The 27,252-nt window shown below is 39.3% G+C and overlaps 1 protein-coding gene across 3 annotated transcripts in view; it reads left to right on the forward strand.

Annotated features, from left to right (window-relative positions):
* Nucleotides 1–27,252, forward strand: part of CARMIL1 (capping protein regulator and myosin 1 linker 1) — a 191,337-nt gene that overhangs the window by 129,133 nt on the left and 34,952 nt on the right. For all 3 annotated transcript variants that reach the window (XM_063397823.1, XM_063397814.1, XM_063397833.1), the window contains 8 exons: nt 1,946–2,014; nt 6,344–6,437; nt 8,577–8,675; nt 10,403–10,531; nt 10,794–10,925; nt 15,234–15,409; nt 17,384–17,471; nt 20,116–20,265. In XM_063397823.1, the coding sequence (XP_063253893.1) occupies nt 1,946–2,014; nt 6,344–6,437; nt 8,577–8,675; nt 10,403–10,531; nt 10,794–10,925; nt 15,234–15,409; nt 17,384–17,471; nt 20,116–20,265 (937 nt within the window). The remainder of the gene's footprint in view (nt 1–1,945; nt 2,015–6,343; nt 6,438–8,576; nt 8,676–10,402; nt 10,532–10,793; nt 10,926–15,233; nt 15,410–17,383; nt 17,472–20,115; nt 20,266–27,252) is intronic.

Below are 27,252 nucleotides of genomic sequence, written 5' to 3' on the forward strand. Positions count from 1 at the left end.
TTGTTACAGAGCTCTCTATTAATTAAATCCAATGTTCTTCTCAAAGCTGGGCCAACTTTAAAGCTATGTGAGGTTGCTCAGGGACTTGTCCAGGCAGGTTTTGAAGATCTGCAAGTACCAAGATTCCACACTGTCCCTGGGAGCTCAATTCTAGTGCTTAGCTGCTCTCTTCTGTTCTGCTCTCTCTTTCTTACTGGAGGCTTTCGCAGCAGAGAAAATTCTTATTCTTCTTCTTTGTCTTCCGAAGTGTCAGTTTGTAGAACCAAGAGCATGTGGAATTCAGAATGGGGAGCAGCATGGACCATCCATTCTTCCTTTCTCCCCTTCCTACCGTGTTGATGGACCTTGGCATATCTTTTCATCAACTTCACTGCTTTTTAGCATGTCTGGCACTGATGGCTTGAGAGTATCACTTTTTTTCTATCCAGCATGTGTTTCACAAACAGTAAACCCTTCAATCAGCGTAAATCTGGATGGGGACCTCTAAATATGCCACCCTCATCAAGAAAGATAATCTTCCCTCCTTCTTGTCAGACTGTACAGATGAACCTTCCTAGGTGTATTGTCATTGTAAAAAGACCACTTTTTACTTGGTCTCCAAGTATTTGTTCCTTGCAGGATAAGAAATTCCCCCAAGAAGACTTGGCTATTTTGTTCAGAGCCAGGGATCCTCTGGCCTTGTGTTGCTATGCCCAAACTGAATATTAAAAATGTCAAGAAAACACTGGAGGAATGGCTTAGGTTTATTGAATGTATTAACCTGAAATGACCACAATATCTGAAGAAATAAAGTCTTGATACATTTCAGGGTGGCAGACTGAAATGTTTCACAGTATGCTGAATGTCACAGTTGACGTAATGTCACCACAGTCTGTGGTGTGATTACAGACTGAATAATGCAATGGTAACTGGCTCTGCCAAAAATGTTGTAAAATGACACCCAGGTAGAGATATAAACACACTTTCCAGTGGCAAAAATATTCAAGATTTGACCCTTAGTATATCTGATGTGTGCAGAGTGAGTGCAGAATCTCTCTTCCTCTCTTTCTTACCTTTCATCTAAAAAACAGAGGGATAATTCTGCAACAACAGAAGGATGTCAATACTTGTGAAAGCATACCATCTATCTTTTTTTTTCTCTTTTAAACACCAGAAATCTTTGTTTGGTTTTGTGCCTTTTTTTTTTTTTTTAAGAACGGCTACAACTGGTGCTATAGCAGAAGCAAGATTTATCTGCTTGTCTGTCTCTTCTGCCTACTAATGAGATCTTTGAACATGTGTTTGTAAATTGCCAGGCAGTCTGCTTGAGTGGTCTGAACTGGGGGAGGAGGGGAAGGCTTGATCACTCTTATCATTATTGTATATTCAAAAGAGCTACAATTTATGCACCTAACCTAATGGTTTATATCGGCAGCTACTTGTGTTGCATGTGAAAGTTGTATGAATGGTTGTGATGAGTCTAATGCAGGGTGGAATGTAATAGCCTGCAAATTTTGACCTCTGATCAGCATGAATTTGTAAAATATTCGTAGCCTATGTGGAACAGAGATGGACCAGTTACTGCAATTTTGTGTTTCTTCAGTATGGCCTTGCAGATCACACATTTGAGCTTTGGTTTTGATGCAATTCCTCAAAAAAGCAGGAATTTATGTCCAAATCTTTCTATTAATTATGTTTTAGAAAAGTGAGGTTCTTATGTTAGTGATGGAAAATACAGTAGAGTCCCCTTTAAAGTAAGGGAGACTGGATTTTGGGTATTTGTCCATAATTTCTGTCATTTCAAGGATTTAGTGTATAAATAAAGACAAGTTTATAAAGTGCTGCCTTCTGCAATTTTGAATATTCAGCAGTGTGTTATTTCAATATGCAAAGTTTCATTTCATAGATTTATTTTGTGGTTCTTGTTTAACTTGTATTTTTCTTTCCTCTTCCCACCACCTCTCAGAACTGTAATATGGGACAAGAATAACATCACTGCACAGGGCTTCCAGGACATAGCTGTGGCACTGGAGAAGTAAGTCCCAAGAAATTGAAAGTCTCATGAAAAGGCCAAAGATCCTGAATGATCTGAGCAGCTGCAGTTCTCACCACAGTCAATGTGATCTTGAAGATGCTGAGTGCTCTCAATTTCAAGCATCAGGATGTTTAATCTAAAGGAAAATTCATGACTTCACATCCCTCAAAAGGATGGGAAGAGGCTCTGTGGCTCTTTCATCCATGCTCTGCTGTCAGCATTAAGGTCCTTGAGTTCTGCTCTTAGAGTTAAAATTCTGAATTTGGTAATGTTTTCCCTTTTCTTCATTCTCTTGTGTTGATAGTGTTCAGAAATTCTATTCTAGTGAATGAAGCTGTACATAATAACAGAAAATTACTGAAGTGGGCCTTTGTGGTTTGACTTTTTTTCTTTCCCCTAGCAAGCTGAAACTAATAGTGATGATCTCAGGAACTGCAGTTTTTCTTTGTAATTGCTGTGGTTTGGGTCATTTTGCTTCCATGAGTTTACTCACAGATGCAGCCATTACCAGTGATAGATGTTAAATTGCCTTCATCTCTCTCCATCTCCATCACATTTCTTTATATGTTGTTATTACTTTTGTTAGGAGAGAAGAATTACAGATTTAGATTAAGCAGCAGTTGAAGTTTTTTCACATCATTAAATCCCTCAGATGAGAGTGAAGGCTCTCTTTAGAATGTAACCTACAATTGTTTGGTTCCCAACAAGATGTCTTGTAAAACTGTATAACTACTTAGGGGAATATCTTAACCCTTGTAGAGGTCTAGAGCTTATGAAATTGCTTGTTTTATGAAACTGTTGTAGTTTAACTTGGTTTCGAAATGAATTCAGTTGCACTGATGTGGGAAATTAGATAAATGATGTATAATTAAGCAAATCATGTTGCAGTGATTCCAGTGATAGTAGGGAATAATAATTTGTAAAGGTTATTTGTCATCTTGCAGACATTCCTCTGTTAAAGGGCAATAGCATGGGGAAGTCTGGTAGAAAAAGAAATACACTTGTTTTCTGGGTAGAATCAGCTTTGTTTCTCTGTTCCAAAGTGTTTGGATGAGTAAACAGAGAAGGGGAGAAATCTTGAGGCAAAAGCAAGTAATCTAAACAAAAACACCCCCAGAATGCTACAGTTAATTATGTGACACTGTGCATTTTCAGGGTGACATCTCATTTATTTAACTTGGAAGCCGAGGTCATTTTACGTTGCCTTAAACATTTTTAAATTGTCAAAAACATTGATAACATCACAAACTAAGCCACAAGCAACAAAGGTTTAAACGTGAAGAGAGGGGCTGTCAGTACTGGCTGAAAACAATTAGGCTGTAAACAATCTATCTTGAAGACATTTTGAGAACATTCTTCACCATATGTTTCCTAAGAATACCTGAACCCATCAATATTCTGGAGAAAAGAACCCTTGCTCAAAATGGAATGAAATATACTGAAGATGCTTGAGGATATGTGTTCCATGTGTTATTTCAGTCTTAAAAAACGTAGTCATCTACCAAACCACAAAACAAAGAAGAAAGGTAGACTTTAGTAGTATGGGCAGGAGGCTGAAGGGGTTTGTAACAGACTTTAAAACAGGCTGAAGTAATTGGAAGATTTTTTCTTTCCCCTTCTCCCAGCTTTTCTTCATCTGCTTATTGCTGTTTGAAAATGTTATTCCTGCAAGGGAATTCCAGGAGCATGGTTGTTGGCAGGTTTTGCCCCAGGGGTGTCCCAGACAGGTGGTGTGAAGTGCTGAGATTTTCTGCAGTCCCTTACAGGTGTCGGTTCAGGAAGCATTTGAGGACAGTGGACATCCTATTCAGCTTGGTCACTAAGCAGGGGCTTGTATCTCTGTAATTTAAATATGAAGATAATCGTGATTTGCATCCTAGAGCCCCCTCTGTCACAGGACTCTACAGCATTGTCTCATGTTCATTTCTGAAAGATTTTTTTTTGTATATGGACTTACTGAAGAAATAGCTGAAATTCTAATATCTTGAGTAGTAATGCTGGAGTTTGTTAGAGAGCTATGAATTCTTCCCTTAGCTGTGATGTGACATTCACACACACTGACCTGAAGAAGAGATGATCTTATTCCTGGTTTTAAAATCTCCACTGCAGCAGAGAGTATAGGTAGTGTGTGGATCCGAAGTTACTGCAGGGGAAATAATGTGATGAAATGTAGGACTGTTGTCACACATGTTGTATGTAGAAGAAGAGGTTTTGGAGACCTCTTTTGGGACATGCTTTACAGTCTTTGAGCACCTCTCTGAAATTTAACATCCTTTGAATGTAGGTATTTTGCTGAGTATATTGATGCGTTAGGAAATGACTGGATTATTGAGTTTGTAGCAAAATGTACTCCTTTATAAGAGATAAATGGAGTGTTAATAAAAAGAAGAATGAGGGAGTATCTCAGACTTCAAGGAAACAGAGAAAAATGAAGCATAACGATAAAGTTGAAAAGTGAGCTTTAAATTCTTGATATTTTCCCCTAAGGGCTGGTTAATTCTTAGATGAAGATAATATTGTGTGTCTGAAAGCAACTCAAGTACAGAGGATTTCCTTCCTTCCTTAGGGTAGTGGTCTTGTAAAGTTTTGCCTCTGTGACTGTGTGTCCATGAAATCTCCTTACCCTTCATTTGCCCTCCTCCTGCTCTGTGTGTCCGTATGCGTGAGGGAGGGTGCACTAAGCCTTTGACTAAATTGAATTTAGCATATCACTGCTGGCTGGCAATTACAGATTTCAATGAATGGGATTTATTAAATGTCAAACAGCTGCAGAGATCCTTAGAAATCTACCTTTTTTTTAACTAAATAAATACCCCACCTGTCAGGCAATCAGCAAGTTCTGTAATTATCTTTCTTTGAGCTCAGTATCTTTGACATTTAAAAATTCTCCCCATGGTGGTGGACAACCATTTATGCAGGTTAGTTTTAGATGAGGACACATAACAGGGTCTGTATAGTTTGCAATGTTCTTTTGAAGGACAAGACAAGTAGAAAGAAGAGTTAATTTTCTGACTCATGGAGTAGACAGTTGGACACTGTGGAGGGACAGGGACCTTGACTGCCAGCCACTGACAGCTATACATCACCTTTTTTGTTTTATGTTTGCTTTATGTTTCTTCCCCAATGTTTGCATTGGGGAAGAAACATAAAAGTCTTCCATTATCATTTCAAGTAAAATGTTGGGTGGTATCAATGAGGAATCAGTGTGTTTGCAGTTCAGGAGGACACTGCCCTTCAGGGAATGGTGTTACATGTGTCCAAGCACCTGGTGGGAGAAGAAGTGAAAGGAGTCTGGAGATTCACACTATATAAGGTGTCTGCCATTGGAGTTAGTGCATTTAGTGAGGAGTGGTCTACTGTCATCAGTGGTGGTGACTCAGTTGAAATTGCCAACTTTAAAATGCTCAAAAATAGAGGGTTCCAAACATGTTTGTGTAGCTCTGGATGGAATAGGAACAGACAGTTAGTGGGATGTTTGCAGAAGGTAGAGAGAGAGATGTTTGCAGGAAATAAAGGATTAATGGGAAATAGAGAGAATAATTTGCTTTCCAGGTTTTAAGAATTTCCTGGTTTGTTTTTTTTTTCCTTCCCATTTATTCAAGTCTGAAGTTGTATGGACATACCACGGTAGGTAGCATTTTAAGTATAACTGTGCCGTGATAGTCAGTTTATGTTCTCAGGGTTTAAAATGTAATTTTGACTCAGGACCAAACTCCTGTCTTTAATCTCTTATTGCAGCAGATGGACAAAGCTGCAAAAATATTTTGCAAGCAAATAGGAAGATACAGGGAACAATTGTTTGCATAAAGCAATGTGGAGATGATATGCTTGTTTTGTCAGCTTTTTATTAAAAATTCAGCAAGTGCCTTCAAATTGTTGTAAACACAAGAAGTTATTAAATAGTAAATTTCTAAAACTCAGTCTCTCAGTTGCTATTACTGAATATTTCCATTTAGTCTTAGATCTGATACAGCTGCCAGCAGGCACTGATGCTCCCTGTACTGTTTCGATACATGAACATAATCTAACCTTGTGCAGAGGTACAAAGGGCAGCTGAGCCTTTAATCAGCAGCCACTGGGCATCGAAACTGCTTTTCAAAATTCACCCTTCTGTCTAGTAGTAAAGAAGAATTAGCAGCAAAAAAGAGCATGTGTGCTTCCAGGTATTCCACTTTAAAATGTGAAAAAATACATTTTTAGTACCTTCCATGGACAAGCTGGATGCACTTTATTTCTCCCTTCTAGGTTATTCTTCATAATGAAGCACAGTGATTATAAAGAGATACAGTAATTAGATTAACTTTCACCATCAATTTTTTTTTCCTTTAGGAATTATACATTGAGATTTATGCCTATACCAATGAATGATGCTTCCCAAGCACTCAAAACAAACCCTGAGAAAACAGAAGAGGCGCTGCAAAAGGTATTGCATATGCCACCAACAAACAGAAATAAAACCAGCAAAAATATAGTAATTTTAAGTGACTGAGACTTCGTGCTTGGCTGAGTAAGAATTCTGTGCTAGATTCAAAGATTGTTTGGTTTGCACAGACATATACGTGGTAATCAAGTGCTGCAAGAGTTTTTTATTCCACAGAATGCCGATGGAATGCAATGGTGTGGTGTCAGAATGTCATAACTAAAAAGTACAAGCTAGACCTGGTATTGCTGTGTGCCTGGTTATGAAAGGGAAGTTAGGAACTGCATGTTTGTTACATATGTGCCTGTGGGTATTACCAAATGTTTAGAATTACTGGTGCATGTGTTTTATGTTGGCATAAAAAGTGCAGTCAGCTCTGTACAAGATAAAGGGTGCTCTTTAATTTGAGGGAGAATGAAAACATTTACTGCCTGTGTTTTATATTGTACATATAAAATTCACACACTGTGTTTCCCTAATTAAGCAACTGCACCAGCATGTTCTTTTGGATGAAAAGGTGTTGACAGTATCTGTAGCTGTTCCACTTGCACGAGTTATAAAACTCCCAGCTGAGTTTTAATATGGTAAATCTTGCAAGCTCCAAACAAGCCTCCTGCTCAATCAGGAAGCATACATTTCACATCTCTTTAATGAGTAGTTTTCCTTCAGCCAAGGTAAGCCCATAAAAACCTCATAAATAGTTCTTACAGATAACTGTGATTAAAAAGGAAATATCTGTGATCCTTATTTTCAGTAATTTGAGTATTACAGGGAAAAGTGCTGGTAGTTAGTATCTTTTTCTTTGATGCATGAAAATTATCTAAATTCTGCTTTTAAAAAACTGATTCATGGGGGATGAACATATTTCTTACATCTCATTTAATATAATTGGCCAAGTTCAAATCTAGATTGTTAGGTCCTCTTCTGAAAAAAATACTGGGAAGCTTCTGACCACAGGGATTTAAATTCTGTGTGTTAATTAGGCACTATGTACAAAGAGCATTTTCTTTTATCCATATCAAAGTTGCTAAAGCTGTTTGAGTTTGTTTAAGTGTGTGGTTCAGGTTTTCTTTGCACAACATAAGGAAGTTCCCCTTTAGAAAAGGTATCAGTGTCAGGAGTGGTGCTGTGAACACAACACAGGTGATTCCCTGCAGGCAGGGATGCAAGCCTCCCTGCATGGTCTGAGCCAGGCGCCAGGACAGCTGCACAGACGGACTGATGGACACAGCAGCCACCCTCCCGAGCTCTGGTGTCTCTGCAGCACTCTTGACTTGGGGTGGGCAAAGTGGATAAACCCAGGGATTTGCTCTGGGGCATGGTCAGAGGTTGCAGTCCTTGCTGCTGCGTTAGAGGCAACCATCACCACTGATCTCATCCTCACAACTTTTGCTGGCCACTCCACTCATGCTCGCCTCCCCTCTCTCTTTCAGACCAGATCCATCACCTTTGTTGAACCTTGAACAGTTTGCTAATAGGTGTTTTTGGCTTCACTAGGTTTGCTAGAGTAGGGTGAGGGGTTTACTCTGTGCCATGAAGCTGGCTGATGGTGGGTGCTTACTGCTGGTGACAATTGTGGTGGCCTGTAAGTAGGAATCACTTGTCTCTAAAGACTACTTCCACACTGCTTAGCTTTTATTAACCAGCACGTGAACTGGGGCTGCACTATCACTTAGACGCTTCTAGATAGTTTATTTTCTCTTCAGTTATACTGCTATTCAAATCTGTGTCTTTGCAGAAGGCCAAAGACATCTAAAAGAAATGAATCAAATATCTTGAGTCATCATGATTTCTACAACACATAGCAGTTAAGAGTCCCTTCAAATGTTTCTCAACCCAGGATCTAATCCTTTGTCAGCATAATTTGCTGAAGTGTTCAAGACAGTATACTTTTTCAGAAAACACTGGCAAAAGCACAGTGTTGAACCATGTTTCACAAGTTTGTGAGTGAATTAGTATTTGCCCATGTGGTTATTAAGCACCGAGGCACACAAAATAAAGTTTGCAGATGATAAACAAATAATTAGGCAGCTTTCCTTGTCAGTCCCCAATTCTGACACAGCAGCAAAATTGAAATTGCAGTGTGAAGAGTCAAATCAGTTTCCTAATCTGACCTTTTTTGTGGTTTGTTTTTTTTTTTAGATAGAAAACTACTTGCTTCGTAACCATGAGACCAGGAAGTACCTGCAGGAGCAGGCATATCGGCTGCAGCAGGGCATTGTCACTAGCACCACTCAGCAGGTGAGCATTTGTTACTTAATGGACATCTCAGTGCCTAAAATCCGCTTGGGGAGGGGGTTCTCTCTCATTCTGAGTACTTTCAAGATGTACCTAGTGGGTTATACTGTTTCCCAAGAAATAATAATTGTCGATGACAATGTGTTTGGAAGCAAAGCATTTGTGAGATGAAGGTACAGCAGTACCATGTAGAGAAAGACTCAAGATATTACTAAGTAAACTACTGTTGAAACCAAGAACAAGTTTTGGTTTGCTTGTGCTCTGCCCGTGTTATTAAAATTTAATGGGACAGTGTTTTGTTACTTGAACCCGAAATTGTGCTCTAACCTCCTGAGAGAGAAGATGGTGTATGGAGATACACTGGCTCTAAAACTGCAGGAGCAGTTGTTTGTTCTAGTAGTTTTTCTGTTCCAATACCACTTTTTCCCCCCATGTTAATAATCTCTGTATGAAATAAGTTTAGATTTTCTTACAGCTGTTTGGTTTTAGCTGTGCTTTTCTCCAACACCGCATACACGTCAAGTTTCAGGAGATATAATTTATCATTATTTTGAAATAAAGCTACTACCTTCTGTATTACATTGTGTACAAAAGGATGGATTTTAAAATTAAAAACAGTTTTTAAAGAGAGCTGAAAAAGACTCTCTCGTATGATAAAATTGCATTATTATTCCCAGAGTGTATTTTTTTTCCTGTTCAGATGTCCCAATGAGACTTTCGACTGTCTAATAATTAATTAGCTTTTTGTACTTGTAAAAAAAATACCCACCCAAAACCCTTTGAAGAGAAAGAGTCATGTGGATCCATAAAGGAGCATGCTGTGAAATTATTTCAGTTCTCATTGCTAATGATATAAGATGCTGGAATTGTAGACTTGATATGATGGTGCGTGCACTCAGATGTTGCTTCAAAATGTCAAATACCCAGTTCTAATGTATGCTAAGTGGGCTGATAAAGACTTTTAACTATTTTATCTCCCTGCCTCATATATCTTAATCAAAGCTGACTATGTGTCAGGCACCCTTAGTGGTTTGTCTTGTAAGATACAGATATACCACCTGCCCTGCATTTGCAGCATGTTGAATGAATTGTCTTGCGGGTACAGATTAAGTTCAATTTATCCCACTGTGAAATGTCTGATGGAAACTTCTGCTTTGATAGTTTAATTCCCTTGCAACTAGCAATATTTACATTTTGAAAGGATACTGCAGAAGCCTGCACAGTTGCATTTTACCTAGACTGAAGATACTGCTGTTAGTGTTTGTTGAATGGGTAGTGACAGAGCTTTCTTTTACTGTCTGAACTTCTTAACAATTCAGAGACCATTAAACCTTAGTCTTAGGTATATCAGCAACATTTTCAGCATTAAATTTGATCCAAAAACCAGAATAACATTTAAATAGATATTAAGATACTGCCCAACAAGTAAACTTGTTGATTATTTGCAGTTATCTTGGAGGTTACTGTGGGGAAAATATTCCACAGTGTTTATTTTTCCTGATGGTAAAATTTTATTTATTTGTGCAATGCTTGGGGTTGTCTTATGAGACGTAGTTCTTTCCTTCAATACTATTGACATACTTCCAAGGTCTTATCATGCCTTTCCAGGTTGTTATATTGTCACTGAAAATCTCATCATGCTACTATTGATTTTCTACCTGGACTGGATCAAGGTTATGTTTGACCAACGTTCTGATGTTTTATCTTTTGTATTTCTTTTGTTCAAGTAGATGATTGACAGAATATGTGTAAAAGTGCAAGATCATCTCAACTCTTTAAGGAACTGTGGTGTGGATGCTGTACAGGAGGATGTGAAATGCGCGGAACGGCTGATGCGGGATGCCAAGAACTCCAAAACAGTAAGCCTTTCCCAGCACACTGGCAATGCTGAGAGCAGCTCTGTGTGTGCTTGCAACTTTTCTCTTTTTGGGCAGTGAAAAAAGTAAAATATGTCACAAAAGAGTATCTTCTTCAGATGACCAGCTACAGGTAGTATTTAAAGTGATAATACAGTTCCAATTTATGAAGACTTTGATTTAGTCAAAGACATTTCCTGCTGTTTGTCCTGGTTTGAAGACAGTGATGAGCCTGTTTTCTGAAGATACTCTTCCTGTCTTACAGCTCTTACCAAATCTGTATCACCTTGGTGGAGCTGCTTGGGCAGGAGCAAATGGTTCACTCTCCAATCCAATCCAAGAGACACTTGAATCCATGGCTGGAGAAGTCACAAGGGTAGTGGATGAGCAACTTAAGGTCTGTTAATAGATGTGTTACCATCTCTCACATGCAGAAATAACTAAATCTGAGGGTTTCTGTTGCTACATGCAAATGTACCACACTTCATTTTTCTTCTCAGTAGATTTGTATGTAAGCTAGCTATCTTTCCATTATTAGTTTCTTTTAACCTGTTACATGGATTTTCTTTTTCCCAGTTGGAATAAAATGAAAAATTACTTTAGTGTTTTCAGTGGGCAAATGGAGCATATATTGTTTATGATCATCTTTTCATCTGCTAGAAGGGGAAGACCAATCAATTGCTCCTTCAGCCTTTTATAAAGGCATTTTCTCATGCACCCTATGAAGCCTCATGCCCTGGAGAAAAGTGCTCAGTAGTTAAGGAGTCCTAATAGAGTGAAAGCTGCTTTTTTCTATGAAAAGAAAAACTCTATAGCAGATTTTTTTTTTCTCAGTGATCACTTTTGAACCTGATGCAGGATTTCCACTTTACTGTTTGAATTGGGTAGCTTGTAGGTATTGAGAGTGCCCAAAGCATTGGTACAGGTAGTTTTACAGGAAATCTTCTCACAAGTTGCCTGTCAAACCTCAGTTCTTGAAATAGATGTCATTGATCTGTTAATGTTCTCACCTGTGTGCTGAGCCAGCTCCTGCTCAGAAATCTGACCCTTCAGTTGTGTTTGCCCTTCCTGTGTAGCAGGCAAAGGAGAGCCATCCATCCAGCAGGTGCCAGTCCAGGAAGAAGACAAGGTGGAGAGATTTTAACAACAGTTGGGATCTGTATGGAAGCTGATGAATTTAAAAATATGGCTCTGGGGCAACTCAGATCGACTTCTGTTTATGACTATGCAGCTTTGCCTGTGTTCTGCAGTATTTAAACATTTTACAACCTTCATCGTCAGATCATTCTTTGATCTTTCAATTGAAACATAAAAATGCTTCAGTCAGTGGGAATATAATGAAGAACAATAATAATGCCATATTACTAATTACTTTTTTGAAATTAAAAAACTAATGAGGAGAAAAATGGTGCTCTATTTTTAGTATGTTTCTCCCTTTCCCATTATATGAAATAAGGTGAAGATTTCTGCAGACATGAAAGTGATTTATCTCCATAAGATTCTTCCCAGTGGAACTTCTGGGGTATTAACTGGGAGAGGAGTAGTCAGGTCAGCCCTTTGTGCTGGGCTCATGCACTTTTAAAAAAGTTCATCTTGGAGAGTCTTAGAGAGGGTGAAAAAAAAGCCTCTTCAGCATTTGGAATGTTTCTGAATTAGTGTGTCTTCCATTTATACTTTTACACATCTACAACAAAAGGCACTTTAGATCAACCATTCTAACTTTTACATTTACTTTTTTTGATCTGTGTGGCATGCAAGTATAAGTGCATTACAAGAAACTTACAAGTGCTTACAAGAAGCTATAAAATCATAATGCCCTTTGTATACTCCAACAATCATTTTTGTTAATTTTCACTTAAGGTGGAAAGGTTTTCTTTTAAGTTCTATGTGTGGAGGAGGAAGTGCCGAATGCAGATTAGAATCGGGTTTTTTCCTGAGTTGTTTAGGTCAATTCAAAACATCATAAGCAATTTATTATTTGTAAAGATAGATAAAGGAGCTCACATGAGGACTGTTCTTTTTGTAACTGTTGGGGGGAAAATGTCCTGTGCGCTGTAAGAGGAGTTTGGATTTTTAGTTTCCATAGCAACCAGAGCATGATTTTAAATAGAAGTTTGGAAATCGGTTAAAGCCAATGAACATTTTTTTAGGTAAATAAGAGATTTTTTTTTTTAACTTAAGGGAAGGAAGAGGGGCGAAGAAAGGGTTAGAATAAGGAAAAACATTGGAGTACATTGGAATGAGTTGAGTTGACCAGAGGAGAAATTATAGCAAGACTAGTGGCTTTTTCTTCTCCTGCTGGTGTCACTGTGGACACACAGAACCTGGAGATGCTTTATTCAGTTTGCAAAGACCCGAGGGAAAATAAGCAAGACAAGTGGAACCTAGACAAACACGATTGTTTTATAATGACAGGAGTGCTCAAAATATTCTTCCTAAATTTTGTTCTAATGCAAAGGGTTTGTTGGCTCCATCACCTGTTCCATTTTTTATTTTGATATCATTGACCTTCAGTCTTTTTCCTCACTGTATCTTTCTCCTGAATGTTAAAATTCTTTAACTGTGGGTAGTGCTTCGTTCTTTTCTTTCACCTCATGACTGGTACTTGCAGCCCTGTGACTGAAGGGTGTGTCCTTTCACAGTCAGTATTGGTAGCTATGGCTTTCCATCAGTGAAAGGGTTGGGCGTGGAGTTAGGAGGTGGGGAAAGGCTTCTTCTTATGAAAGATCATAGTCGTGTGAAACCAACAGCTAAAATCCACCACTGAAGAAATTATGTTCAGTTGTGCAATAAAAGATAAGATCCAAACTCTATTTGACTTTTAAATTGCACATTCTCATAGTTTTTTGAGTAAAAACTGATTTTGGAAATTTCAGGAAAGGTCTTGTTTTTCCTGCTACTTTCCAGTGATGCCTTCACACAGCATTTTTTCACCTGATCCATTTTGAAAGACTCTGCTTAGACTGCAATTGTAATTCAGCATAGCAAGTCTATCACTTTTATGACTGCAGCTCATCAGTAACTCTTGAGAGGCCAGGGAATTTTTTCACAATAAACTACACAATTGCACCGGTGAATAAATGCTATGGAAAAAATGGATGTGTCAGGAACTCTCATTAGTAGTTTACTTGGCTCAGTTTTCTCTAACATTTTAGTTCTTCATCCCCCATGGGGATATGGCCACAGAGGCTTGAAAGTCTCTTCATTAGTCATGCTGCCCCAGAATCTGCTTGAGGACTGAGGGAGGGAGTGTGGGAAGAGTCCTTAAAGGGCATCTTGAGAACCCAGCAACAAGATATATTATTAGTTATAATGGCAGTTGTCCCTTGTAACTAAATCAAATGTTGTAAAGATTTGACTTTCCTGTACGCTGTGGCCGCTTCATGTTGCTTTGTTGGGTTTTTTTCAGACTGTAAAAGCTACAGACTGAAAGATGCTGCTTTGAATCATGGAAATTTTTATGCAGCAGTGCTGTTTTTTTCTTGCTCATTGTCTGCATAAGGAAATTACTAGTTATGGTAGGACTGTGCAAAGAGAAAAAAGCTCTGGTACAATGGGGTTGAATCTGAGGTCACTTACCTGTGGTATGGAATTGAGAAGGAAAAGGAAATCAGTTATGATTTCAAGGGGTGCAGTTCTTAATTTTGTATAATTTCTAAACGCCTAGGTAAGATCTTGCCTATTACAGCATTTGAAGGAAATTTTGTTTCTTTTTTTTTTTCTTCTTCTTTTTTTTTCCCCTTTTTGTTTTCTTTTTTTTTTTCTTTTTTTTTTTTCTTTTTTTCTTAAATTCTAAATACCTTTTTCTGTTTGGTTATCAACCCTCAGTCTTACCAGAGACAAGTTGGCCCATTTCAGTAAACTGGGCTCTGGCCTGTTCCTGGCTTTTTTTCCCACCCTCCTTTGGATTTTTCCTGCGTGGGTGGATTTTTCCTCTGCACTGGAACAGGCTGCCCAAAGAGGGTGAGGAGTCTTCCTCACTGGAGATACTCATGAGCCCTCTGTACACAGCCCTGTGCATGTGCCCTAGGGAAACCTGGAGCAGGGAGGTTGATCTAGATGACCTGCAGTGGTCCCTCCCAACCTTTCAACCATTCTATAGTTCTGTGTGACTCAAAGTTGTTGTCTATACCTAAAGTTTGCTGTAGGTTCACATGTGTATAAATGAGAGCCATATATTAAAGGTTTGCATGCCAACTGCAGATCACACTTGTAGCTACTTCTTAATATTCAGCTGGTATATTCCAGCCATCTACAGCATGCTGAGTTCTCAGGAGTCTCTCTTCCTCATTTACTGATGCTTACTACAAATTGGCATGTCTGGAGCACTGATGAAAACTGGTGATTCAGGGCACAGTTTAGAGGGAAGGCAGCTGCAGCAGAGCATCCACTGCAGTGGTGGGTGCACAAGGGAAGCTAATTTGTTCTGACAGTTCAACACACAGACATGTAAATGTTTCATATTTGAAAAGGCAAACAAGTACATTTGCAGGTCATTTTCGGAACAAGTGTGTCGATTCTCAAAGCTATATTTTGTAAAATGTCTTATATTGCAGCTGGATACAAAATGGATTGGAAAGCAGGAAGAAGAGCTGTAAAAACAAGTCTAAAAGTGTCGTAGTGCTATTCAGCAGAATAATGCTGTCGCCTCCCAGCTAAAGTAAATCCCAATATCTAATGGTTTTTTTTGCCTACTGTGCTGCAGACACTCCTTGAATCTATGGTGGATGCAGCAGAAAACCTCTGCCCAAACGTAATGAAGAAAGCTCGCATCCGTGAGGACCTCATTGAGGCCAGCACTGAGAAGATTTCCATCCCACGCACCTTTGTGAAAAATGTCCTCTTGGAGCAATCTGGAATTGATATCCTCAATAAAATTAGGTACTTTAAGAGACTAATCTAACAAAATTGGCATTTGGATTTTGGGTTGCATGTACGTGTGTTTGTGTAGTAGAGGAATTTGGAATGACTTTGTGACTCACGAGAAACTATATTATGGCATTCAAAGAGCAGGAAATTGTCCTGCAGGTCTGGGGAACTTAGCTCAGGTGATTCATATCTTTGGAATCTCTAGGGATGTTAACTTAGATCATTAATGCATGTGCTCTCTTATTTAGTGAAAGATTTGGTTTGTGGTACTCAAATAACATTTTCATGACTGATACATTTAAAAAGAGCTTTATTTTCTCACATAACACTGAATTAATGTAATAGGAGGAAATTGCACTATTTGCTTTGAATGGTAGCAGTGCTACCATTGTGTTTGTTTTGTTTGGTCTTGCCCTATAGCTGTAGCAAATCACTTTGTGGGAGCTGTGCACAGCAGACTTACTTGAAAAATGGAAACTTGGATATTCAAACCACAAACCTGGAGCAGAAACCATTACGCTAAATAACTCTTAGTTTGTCCTGTAAAAAGAAGAGGCTTTTACCTGACCTTTTCCTGCTATTTTTTTTTTCATATGGAATGTATACCAGAGAATGTATTTACACAGTATAGTGTGGTTGACCTGTACTTAAACCTTTCCAGTTCCTTTCTGCCTGATGCTTGAAAAGCATGACATTTTGCATTGAGATGCTAATATCTTTGAGGAGGAAGAAAACAGTAAGACTTGGGAATTAGTTTTGCAGAGTGCAGCAAAATAGGCAGGAAAAGGTGTTAAAAACTTTATCCATACCTTCAGAGTGTTTAAAATGATTCAGGGAGTTTTCTGCACTTCAGTCCTACCAAATAAATCTTGGCCCCAAGACAATAACACTGCCTCTTCTACTTGTAGAAGCTGGAACTGTCAGTGAGGTGAGGGTGCCACACTGTGATCTTTCTTGCCTTGTATTATTTGAAATTAATGTTGGTAGCTGAGGGGGATTCCTTCACTCTCATTCTCTCCCCACTGTGGCTTGCCCACCATTTTACCTCCCTGTGAATTGCATTGCCTTTCCAAAGAGTTCCTTACCTTTTTCCCCAGGCTCTCTGCAGCAGTAGTGCTAGCCCCAGACAGAAATAGCATTGTTAATCCAATACAGCTCAGTCCACATATAAAAACCATAAACCAGAATCATGTCACTGCTGGCTAGTGTCAGGTGAAAGAGTTGGCGTTGAAAGCAGAGGTGGAGCTTTGGGCTGCGGCTCAGGCAGTCGTTTTTGTTGGCTCCACATCAGCTGCCCTCCACAGCCAGAGCATGTGCTGCTGTCATCAGAGATGGGACCCCAAGGGAGCAATTCAAGGTACACATTTCCTTGAGAGGGACTTTCTAGGGAAACCTAAGCTCAGTGGTAAGGTGAGGTGGTGTTCCACATACATCTGTGGAGTGGAAGAATGGCTGATGTGAATTTCTTCAGACAGAAAGTGGTTACCTAGAGCAAAAGAGGAAGCAAAATTGTGATGGTATTGGCTAAAAAACCAGCATTGTACACTTGTCTTTACCAGCAGATCAACACAAAAAGAAATTGAGGAAATGAATGGACTGTAGTTGTTCAGTGGAGTACTGTTATATAGGCAACACTGTCCTAATCCCATTCGTCTGAGATTCATGTTTGTGTGACTTTAGTGGTGGAGTGTTTGTCTCTGAGTTCCACTTCTTATTTTTATTCAGCTTTCCTACCCAGATGTTTTCATTTCATCTCATGGAAAACTGTTAGAAGCAGGTTAAATATGGTACAGAGGCTCCTGTGTTTATTGTGTGATTCATGAGTTTATTTCTGAAACCTGCAGTCATGTATCCTGACACCCTCTAATGTTTTACTTCAAATAAAATGACAGTACTGTGGATAATCGTCACACTGTTGAATGTGTAATAAAGACAAAAATCTCCTGCGTGAACTAAGGAGTTCTCTCATTTTCAATCCTCACACAGTGAAGTTAAGCTGACGGTGGCTTCTTTCCTGTCTGACCGAGTTGTAGATGAAATCCTGGATGCACTTTCCCATTGCCATCACAAACTGGTAAGTTGTTTCTTGGTTGATATCTAATATGCCAGATCTCAACAATGCTGTTTATATTCACAACTTGTTCAGTTTCTCCTTTGACAGCTCTATTTTGAAATTGGTCCTATTTTTGTTGACATTCTGACATCTTTTGAAATATGATTTGGGGGATCTTGCCTCTGCTTTAAGAAAGATGCAACCTTAGAAGAGATGTGTTATATACTTGTCCTATTATCTTTTGAGCTGTTGTCAGATCTAGAACTAAAAATGCCATCAGGATGCAGCATTGAGTCATAAGTTAAGAACAGTCCTAGTATTTATCAAAGTGAGAGTAAAAGGCTTGGTTGCTTATGAAATGAGTGGTAGGATTTCATTCTTTGAAATTCTTTAAGCACTGCTGAGAGCTTGTTCCCTGAATGAGTACGTTTCGAAGTTACCTCAGAAATGGAGGTATCATGTTTGAAGAGAAAGGAGTAAGAATGTAGGAAAGAAAGCACTGTTACGTGAAGGTCCTGAGCTGTTGGGAGGCACAGATATTTATTGCACAGGTAGTTGCCTCATCGAGAGTAGAAGACATAAACAGCTGTGTTTATGTCCACAGAAAAACCTTTTTGCTTCTAATGCAAAGGAGGCTTTGTAAGGACAATCCAGTACTCTTTTTTAAAAGAACTTAGTGGGTGGTTGTTCTGATTAAAGTTGCTCTTCATTTCTAATTGAAATTTTTCTGGCTTCCACTTGCAGTCATGATTTTTTTTTTCAGATGCTTTTCTCTCCAAGATAAGGGGACTATGTATATATTTCTCTTTATTTCCTCTCTGTGGAAGTCCTCACATGCATAAAACAAATCATTCTTTCTGCCCCCTCCCCCCCGCCCCCCCTTTTTTTTTTTAATGGAAAACTGAGTTACTTGAGCATGCATCTTGTAATACAGAGCAGCATTGTGTAAAGGTACAACCTCTGGTCTCTGGAGCTATGCAGCAGCAACAGCCTGCTGTGGGAGAGACCACATGGATGAGCTCCAGTTTGTCCTAGCTGAGGCTCAGCTGGAATGAGCAGTGACTGGGCTGCTTCTGTCCAGTATTGCACAACCTGGGCATACCCTGGTTCCTGCACAGTACGTCATTTTCTCCAGCCTTTGAGTCACTTCACTGAAAATCCTCTGCAATTTTTTCAGCTGTTTAAGAAGTTGCTTTTAAAATTGTGGTTTCCAGAACCAGACAGACTATTTAAGTGTTTTAACCAACAGGAGTGGAATTGTTTTTCTCCTAGTATTCCTTATTCCATGTATTTACATAGCCAAGAATATAAGAATTCCTTCTTTCTGTCAGAATTTCAGTGGTAGTTCATTTTTAGGACAACGTTTGCTAGACCTCCTTCCCACTAAAGGGTTCTGGACACCGTTGCTTTTCAGGATTGGCTAATTGCCAGTGCTCTTGGTTTCTAAGGAATGATTGCACATTTTGGCTTGGGTTGATTTGCTTGGTGATCCATTTTGGCCTACATGACTAACATGTCCCTTTCACTGTTTAACTCTGATGTGTTTCTGTTAGCTGCATGTTCTTTCAGAGAATGTAGCACTGATGAAAACCTTGAGGAGTACTGATCTCAAAAATGCTGCTAGAGAAACTCCTGTCTGATTTGACACTGTTAATCTTCAGCTGACAGCTGCAGAGAGCTGGCAGCTAGTTCTTAGTCCAGCAAAGTGAAATGATCTGATGCAGTTCTCAGCCAGCTCCTTAAATTGGAGTGTCACGTTCTACTGATTCAACCACACACAATTGTCTGTGTTGGTTGCATTGGCATAGTAGTGTTTAAGGCAACTTTGAAAAATAAACCTTGTTTGACAAGACCTCAGTCTGCCTAATGAGATGATGATTAGCATTAATTATTATTGCAGCTATTTTAGTGTGCTTGAAGATAAATTCATAGCAGCTCTCCAGTTGCTTTTCCTAAGTAGACACCAGACTAAATGAGCTATAATTGATTCAGGTCATCTGTTCACCTTTTTTGATGTTAACAGAACAGCAATCTGCTGGTTGTCCTGAGTTGTGAAGCATTGGACTACAGCTCTCCCTAGCTGCCTCTTTGAAGACTTCTGATTTGGGAACGATTCAGGACAGCTGATCTTCAAATATTTGCTTTTAGCAGATGTTTGTTTAATATTCTCTTCAGTTATCAGAAGAACCAGAAAATATTTCATGACATCACAAGCCCACTCCATTCCAAATACAATCCAGGGTGGTTTATATAGCATCCTCAGTGGTCCTAGTAGCAGTTTTTGCTATGCAGGTCTAAAAATAGACTTCACTGCTGTTCCCTATCTGCTTCTTCAGTGAGATGGAGCTGAGGTATTTAAAACTGTGTTGTTTTTGTGAATAGCAGATTATAACATTTTGGCCATTGGATAATTACAAAAATTATGTTGGCTGATATTGTACATGTCTTTGTTAATTGAAAAAGCATGGTACAAGAAAAAGCTTCTCTTCCACACATTTATTTTTTTTGTAAGACAAACAAAGTCTGGTGTAAGGACTAACCAACATAACTGAGCTTTCCTTTTGTACTTGGTCTTCCAGGATTTCTGATTGCTGAAATTCTGTAAACCTTCTGGTTGGGTTCTCTTTGTCTTTTTTCACTGGTGTGTTCCTGTCTTTTTCTCCAGGCTGACCATTTGACCAGACGTGGCAAACCACTTCCACAGCAGGAATCACTGGAGATTGAGTTAGCTGAAGAAAAACCCACTAAACGCTCCATGATCACCGTTGAGGAGTTGACAGAGATAGAACGCTTGGAGGATCTGGACACTTGTATGGTAAGACACATTCCACAGCCCGTGGTTAAATACACGGGTAACGAGGAAAGGAGCTTTTCAGAATATCATTTAGCAAATCCGTGGTATCAGGAAACTGAAGTTTGGAATTAACTTCTAGAGGAAGTAAATGTTAGCTTGGAAGATTTTGCCTGAATGGCCTCTTGTTGTTCAGCAGAAGAAAAGCTTTTCCCTTTTCTTCACTTCTTCCCTCGTGCCTGTTCACGGGCCTTTCCCTTGCATACACTGCTGGAACAGTAAAAGCTCTCCCACTGGGCAAAGTTTCACAGAGGTTCAGCTGAGGTAATAAATTGTACCACGCTATCCTTTCACAACATGCTGCTTTCTGCCTTTGTCTTCCTTCTACTTGGATTCCTTTCACCCGTGACAAAAAATATTTCTGCCTGAAAGTTATGTTACTGACCATGAACAGAAGGTCATTCGTGTGTGACTTTATTATAAAGATGGCTCTGTGCCATTATCATCATCCTTGCAAGGTGTGAACCCACATGATTGCAAATATAACTGTTCTCAATCTCAAATTCCCCTCCATCCAGTTCAGTCTGTTGGGGAACTTTACTGTGGACAGGGACTTTAGCAAGTGCTTCTGTATTACAAATCAGTCTAATGGATGGTCACTCCTGCAAGGGATGAGCTTTCTGCTCTACCTACCTACCTACCTGGTTCCTTGGCCATCTGCTTTCACCAGAAGCTAAAATGGCAGAAAAACTGATCACAGCTTTTTGTAGAAGGTTTGATTCAGCTCCCTGAATAAACGTACTGCAGAGTCAGACAGCACAGGAGAAGGAGCAGCAGGGCTGCTGCTATCTCCAGCAGCTATCTGTTGGTCTCATTTATCTATAAAACAAAAGCACACCTTCATTGCAAATACCAGCTTAAAATAGCTTCTCTCTCCCTTCCAAAGCTCCTGTTTCACTGAGAGCTGATTTGATACAATATTTGTCTGAGCATCACAAATCCCTGTGAGGCTTGTGGTGTTGATTACATCATCTAGTTCATCACTGGTGCTATCATGTTCCAGAAGCTTTCTGTGGCCAACATTCAGTAACCATTTTGAGCCCTAGCTCCTATGGGAGAGACATTCCAGTAAAATATGTGGCATCTGAACGCTGTACCTGTAAGTTAGTTTTGGCATGCTGACTTCATATATAGAAAGCTAAGCTAACAGCTCATTTTGACACCCCACGCTCTGCCTTTACATTTATGCCTGCAGCCTTAAGGATAGTAATATAGGAAATGTAAAAAATAGCTCCTGTCTTTATCTCATATCACCATGGTTATATGAAAGCATCATATCACTCTGTTGTTATCTTTGATTTTGGCCATATTAAACTAATGGAAATGTGATGCTGCTTACACTCTCTAAAAATGCATTAGATGCTAACTGTACTTACCTTCAGAAGTGTTTATATGTCTTCATTCTTTTCATTCACCCTCATCTTGCAGAGATTCAAATACCTTTGTGACCCAGATTCTCATCAATATCTAATTTTTTAAGAGAATGAAGCATCAAATAAACATGAGACAGTAATCCTAGTCAGTGCTAAAAGATCCATTTATTAAAAACTGTAATCCGTGTTTGGGAGCTGCTTTTTGCATACTGACTGCAAATGATGTTGCTTGCTGCTGTAAAAATGTAGAGATAAATAGATGAATTCATAGAATAGTTTGGGTTGGAAGGAACATGCAAGATCATGTTCTAAGGACAGGGACATCTTCCATTAGACTGGGTTGCTCAGAGCAAAGTCCAATTGGCCTTGGACACTTCCAGGGACAGGGCATCCCCAACTTCTCTGGGCAACCTGTTCCAGTGCCTCATCACCCTCACAATAAAGAATTTCTTCCTAATATTCTTGTCAAAATCCACCCTCTTTCAGTTGAAGCCATTTCTCCTTTTTTCTATCACTACATGCCCTTGTAAAAAGTCCTGCCTTTTGTAGGACCCCTTTAGGTACTATTGTAAGTTCTCCCTGGAGCCTTCTCTTCTCTAGGCTGAGCAAGCCCAGCTCCTTCAACCTGTCTTCATAGGAGAGATGCCCCAGCCCTCTGATCATCCTCATGGCCTCATCTGGACTCATTCCAGCAGGTCCATGTCCTTAAACTGGGGGTCTCAGAGCTGGAACACAGCACTCCAGGTGGGTTCTCACAAGATAGGAGTAGAGAGGCTGAATCCCCTCCCTCACCCATGCTGCTTTTGATGCAGCCCAGGATACAATTGGCTTTCTGGGATGTGAGTGCACATTGTCAGCTCTTGCTGATCTTCCCATCCACGAACACCCCCAAGTCCTTCTCCCCACGGCTGCTCTCAGTCCAGTCTCTGCCCAGCCTGTGTTTGTGTTTAGGATTGCCTCAACCCAGGTGCAGGACTTAGCACTTGGTCTTGTTGAACTTCAACATTGGCACAAGGACACAGCTCCAAAAGGCTGAGCCATACAGAGATTTTTACTGAGCTGGTGTTCTCACTGAGTTTTTTGCAACTAAAAGCTCTTAAGAATGTATCTTCTGCATGGAATTAGTAACTGCAAAGAGAGCACATTCAAAATTACTTATTTTAGCTGTGGGAAAATCCTATAGAGTTCAGATACTCTCCTGATAAACATAACCTGATTTCTGGCAGCTTTTAAGTGTCACACAGGTACTTGTGTGGAAATAAGGAACCCTCTGAAAGGGGCATCAGCAAATGCTTTATGAGCCTGGTCAGTGCAGAACACAGATATGTTGCTGAGAGATTTTACTAGAAAGAGAAGCATATGGTTCTATGAACTATAATTAGGAAATTAATTTCTTTTGATTATTTTTAATCTTAAATGAGAGAGAGATATTTAGATATTACTTCCAAAGTGTCATTAGTCCAGGACATTGCCTTGCTTGATCATTGGAAATCCTTAAGCAGATCTTAGCCTTTTGATTAGATGCACCTGGCTGTGTGTTATGCAAACCTCAAACCTGAAACCTTGAATTGCAGCTTGGTATTGTGCCTGTTTGGGAGCTTAATCTCCTATAGCCAAAAGTATTTGGAATGTAGGATGAGGGCGATTGTGTTGCTGGGATGCCAGAGAAAGCTCACCTATTCTAAGCCCAGCCTTGCTCCAGCTGGCTGTCAGGATGTTTTGGGAAGAGGAGATTTTAGTCATGAAGGAGAGGCACTGAGCTTGGACCACCATTTGGGGGAAGCTGTTTCCCACCTGCAAAACAGGATGTTCTTTGCAAACCCCCATTATCTTCATCAATTCTTTGTTCTTGTTTTCTTCAGCAAGCCTATTTATGATCAGTATTTTGGCTTGGGTGAACTATGCAGCCTCATGTTATTATTTACCAGCTTCCCTTGAAGCTGTATTTGAACAATGTGGGGAAAAACTGGATCTGGATTCACATTTGACTATGGTTGTGGGTAGATTGTATATCACTGAAGCTGTATGAATGATGTGGAGTGAGGTGGATGTATTGGTAATAAAATGTTTATGAGCTGTTTGCTTTTATGTGTGGATTGAAAGCCAAATACAGGAAAGTTTGGAGCACTTGGACTGGCAGCAAAGGGATCTGAGACCTCCACTGCTGGCGGCAGAGGGAACAAACCGTCACTATTTCAGAGCCTGCCCACCTATTCTCAAGCAGAGTGGCTGTGGCTAGGAGGATTTCCCTGACAGAGTAGAAATGTAGATATGTATGAACAACACAGACAAGACAGAATGAAATATCACAAATGGGCTCACAAAATACTTCACTGAGACTCTTACATGGTATTTCTATTATTTTCTGTTGTGGGAATTAGAACTTCCTAAACACCAAACTCTGCAGTTAACACTTATTAGCTTCAGCTTAGGGTAAGTTTCTCATCCAGCCTTTAACAGCAGCCTGAGAGGCCATAATAGAAAGACTTGTCAGTCATACCAGAATCTGCCAGTCTGTCAAACGAGTTGTGAAGAGCACTGGGAGCAGTTGAGTGGTCCAGGGTAGGACGAGATTGCTGGAACATTACACATCCAAGAGTTTCTGATCTCCCTGAGCTGCACTACAGTAAATTGATGCTACCCTAATCTAGAGCTGTCTTAGCTGTCTACATTTATTGAGAGCTGCATTGATGGTAATAAGTCATTAGATAAAAGTTGTGTGCAACTAAAATGGAAAGAAAAATCTTGATGCGAAAATGACTTGCTCTCCTCAGATGAAAGGAAAAACGATGGCCTGCTTTTCAGAGCTTAGACTCAGTCATGAATTAACTTCATCAAGTAGTACGGTTTGGCTAAATTTTTCTGTATGCATATGATGAATGTGGCACATATTCAACTCATGTATTCATTTTAAAACTAACTTTAAATAATGCATCCTCTTTTACTGAGTCTGAATATCATGTGTCTTGGTATGTGCAATCATGTAGGTGGATACTATCTGATTTTAGTTTGCGTAATGCTTCTAGTTGTACTTTATTTTTTTCATATGCATTAGTACTTTGCAGAAGCAAGAAATACTAAATAATGCACAATGCCTCACCAAAACATAGTGGAGCATTTTTGTTAGATTGTGTTTAACAGTTATTTTCTAAAGGTTTTTTTCGTTGTTGTTGTTTTTTGGTGAGGTGGTGGTTGTTTTTGGGTTTTTTTGTTTTTTTTTTTTTGAATGTTATTTTGGCTTCTAGAATTCTAAATAGAGCTCAGTAGAGTCAAGACACTATTTAAAGATGTTTTGAAAGAAATAGCTTTTCTTTTACTAACAATCTATGTACCAATCTTTTTTAAATATCTCTTTCAGCAATATAACTTTATTACTATAGGAGTAACAAGCATACAGCCAGGATAAGTATTGTTTTTAGAGTAAAGTAGAGGTTATTTATTTTATGAAGAGGTGTGGTAGGAAGTTGTTGAAACATGTAAAGGAATTGTAGGTTGTAATACAGAAGTTTTCCTATAACTCTTCTTTAAATCATTTCAGTGTAAGATTGAAACACTTGGATGGTAAATTGTGTTTGAAAAAATGCTAGTGGCTAATAGGAAAGGACTGCCTGTGATGAATATTGAGTGTTAGCCATTTTTCATCTATTTCTAATTTTAACCACAGAAGTTGTTCTGTGGTTTCAATGGAGGAAAGTTAAAAAAAATCTCATGAGCAATATACTAAAGTTCTTTATTGAATAATAGATTTCACCTGTAGAGTAGAGAAGAAAATTTGTAGAAATAGCAGAACACTTGTAGATTGGTGGTGTATGTTTTTCCTGGCTAGCCATTGTCAAAGATTTGGCAGATGAATCTTATATTCAGGTAAAAATTTATGACCTTGTGTGTTCTGAAGGACAAGAGTGTATAGACCTCAGTGTCTTCCTTTAGACAAAAGGAAGAAATGGCACTCACCAAAAATAAAGTTATTGAAACAAACAAATAAACAAAAATACCCCACTCCAAACTCATAAAGCGTCATCTGTAAGCTTTTTTCCCCTGACCAAGCCACAACCCCTGCCCCCCTTCCCATCAACAGCAGGTTTGAATGAAAACAACAGAAACCTCTCCAGTTGCTTTCACTGGCATAAGGAGGAGATCTGGTGCACACTCTGGAACATGTGCACTGATGTTGTAGGAAGAAACACCAAAGCACAGGTTCTCTGGTATGCCCTGATTTACTGTCACATCTGATTCTTGCTGCTTTATATTTACTTGCCACAGAATTGTCTCAGCCATAGAGATTCAGCTTTTTGGATGAAAGACTGAACACCAACTGCAATAAAACCCCATTTCCTGTTGGACTCTATGTTCTCCTGTACTATAAATAAAGCTCCAGCTCTGTGACTGACTTAATCCAGCAAAAATCTTTTTTTTTTTTTTCTGAAATGAGCATTTCCACTTTCCCCCATACACAGTTTGCACTTTCCTGCCCTCAGCCTCTCAACAAACGGGATGTGGGAATTGATTGGACTGACAATTCAGCTTTTCATGGAGAATTTCTTTCCCAGGTTAGTTTACAGACCAGCTAGTCCCCTGGTTGGATCCACAAAACAAATCCTGAGTGGCAGAAACAAGCAGACAGGGATGAGGGCAAAGGCAGCAGCCTGGATGAATGCTGGATTAAATTGATTGTGACACTTGAATTTCTCTCTTGTATGCATTAGCAGAAATGGGCCTTTGATGTGCAGTAAATGCAGCACCCTGTGGGAAGCTAAAATCTGGCATTATGGTATGTGAGAGTGTTCTTGGCTTCTGAAAAGGCTCACAGGCATGCAGGCAGATCTCCTTCAGTGGGAGTCCAGTCATATTCTGACTCACCCCAAGCCAGGACAGGTTATGGAAATATCACCAGGAGGAGCAAAGCACCGTGCCAGAGTCCTCCTTAAGCCTTTCCCCACACTTGCAGTGCTGTGGTGAGAAAGTGCCACACAAAGGGAATCAGTGGGATCACTTTGCTGAATGTCTTGTTTATTTGCAATTTATGTGTTATCCTCATTAGAATTATGAATGCATTAATTTCAATAGTGAATATTTATTGCCTATCTTTTCCTGGTTTCCTCTATATATAGTTTTGCAGCATCCTCACTGCCCTTACCCATGTTTATTCAATACCTGTTACATGTATAAACTACAGAGTACAGGCTTATGAGGGGTTACATGTTCCCAGCTGAAACACTCTGAAAGAAACCTGGCTTTCAATGTCTTTTCTTGGTCTCTAAATGGAAGGAGGTGATGGAAAATTTATAGATAGCTTGTTTTTCTTAAACCAGCTGAGATTTCTTAGAGTTCAAAGCTGTTTCTCATAATCTGGGATACATTATTGGCACAATATGAAGTAAATGAAGAATGTGTTAAACTGCGTAACAGCACTGCATGCTTGTTTAATGAAAAAAAAAAAAGAGCAGTATAAATTTGGAGATTGCTTTGTGCTTAGATTTATAGGAAGAACTGTGGAATGCAGCTGCTGGGTATTCTGTTTGGGTGGTGACACCTGTACCAGGCACTTGTCTTCCTGTAGTATTGGTGCCTTAGCAGA

The sequence above is a fragment of the Prinia subflava genome, chromosome 1 (genome assembly GCF_021018805.1).
Source record: "Prinia subflava isolate CZ2003 ecotype Zambia chromosome 1, Cam_Psub_1.2, whole genome shotgun sequence".
NCBI lineage: Eukaryota > Metazoa > Chordata > Aves > Passeriformes > Cisticolidae > Prinia > Prinia subflava.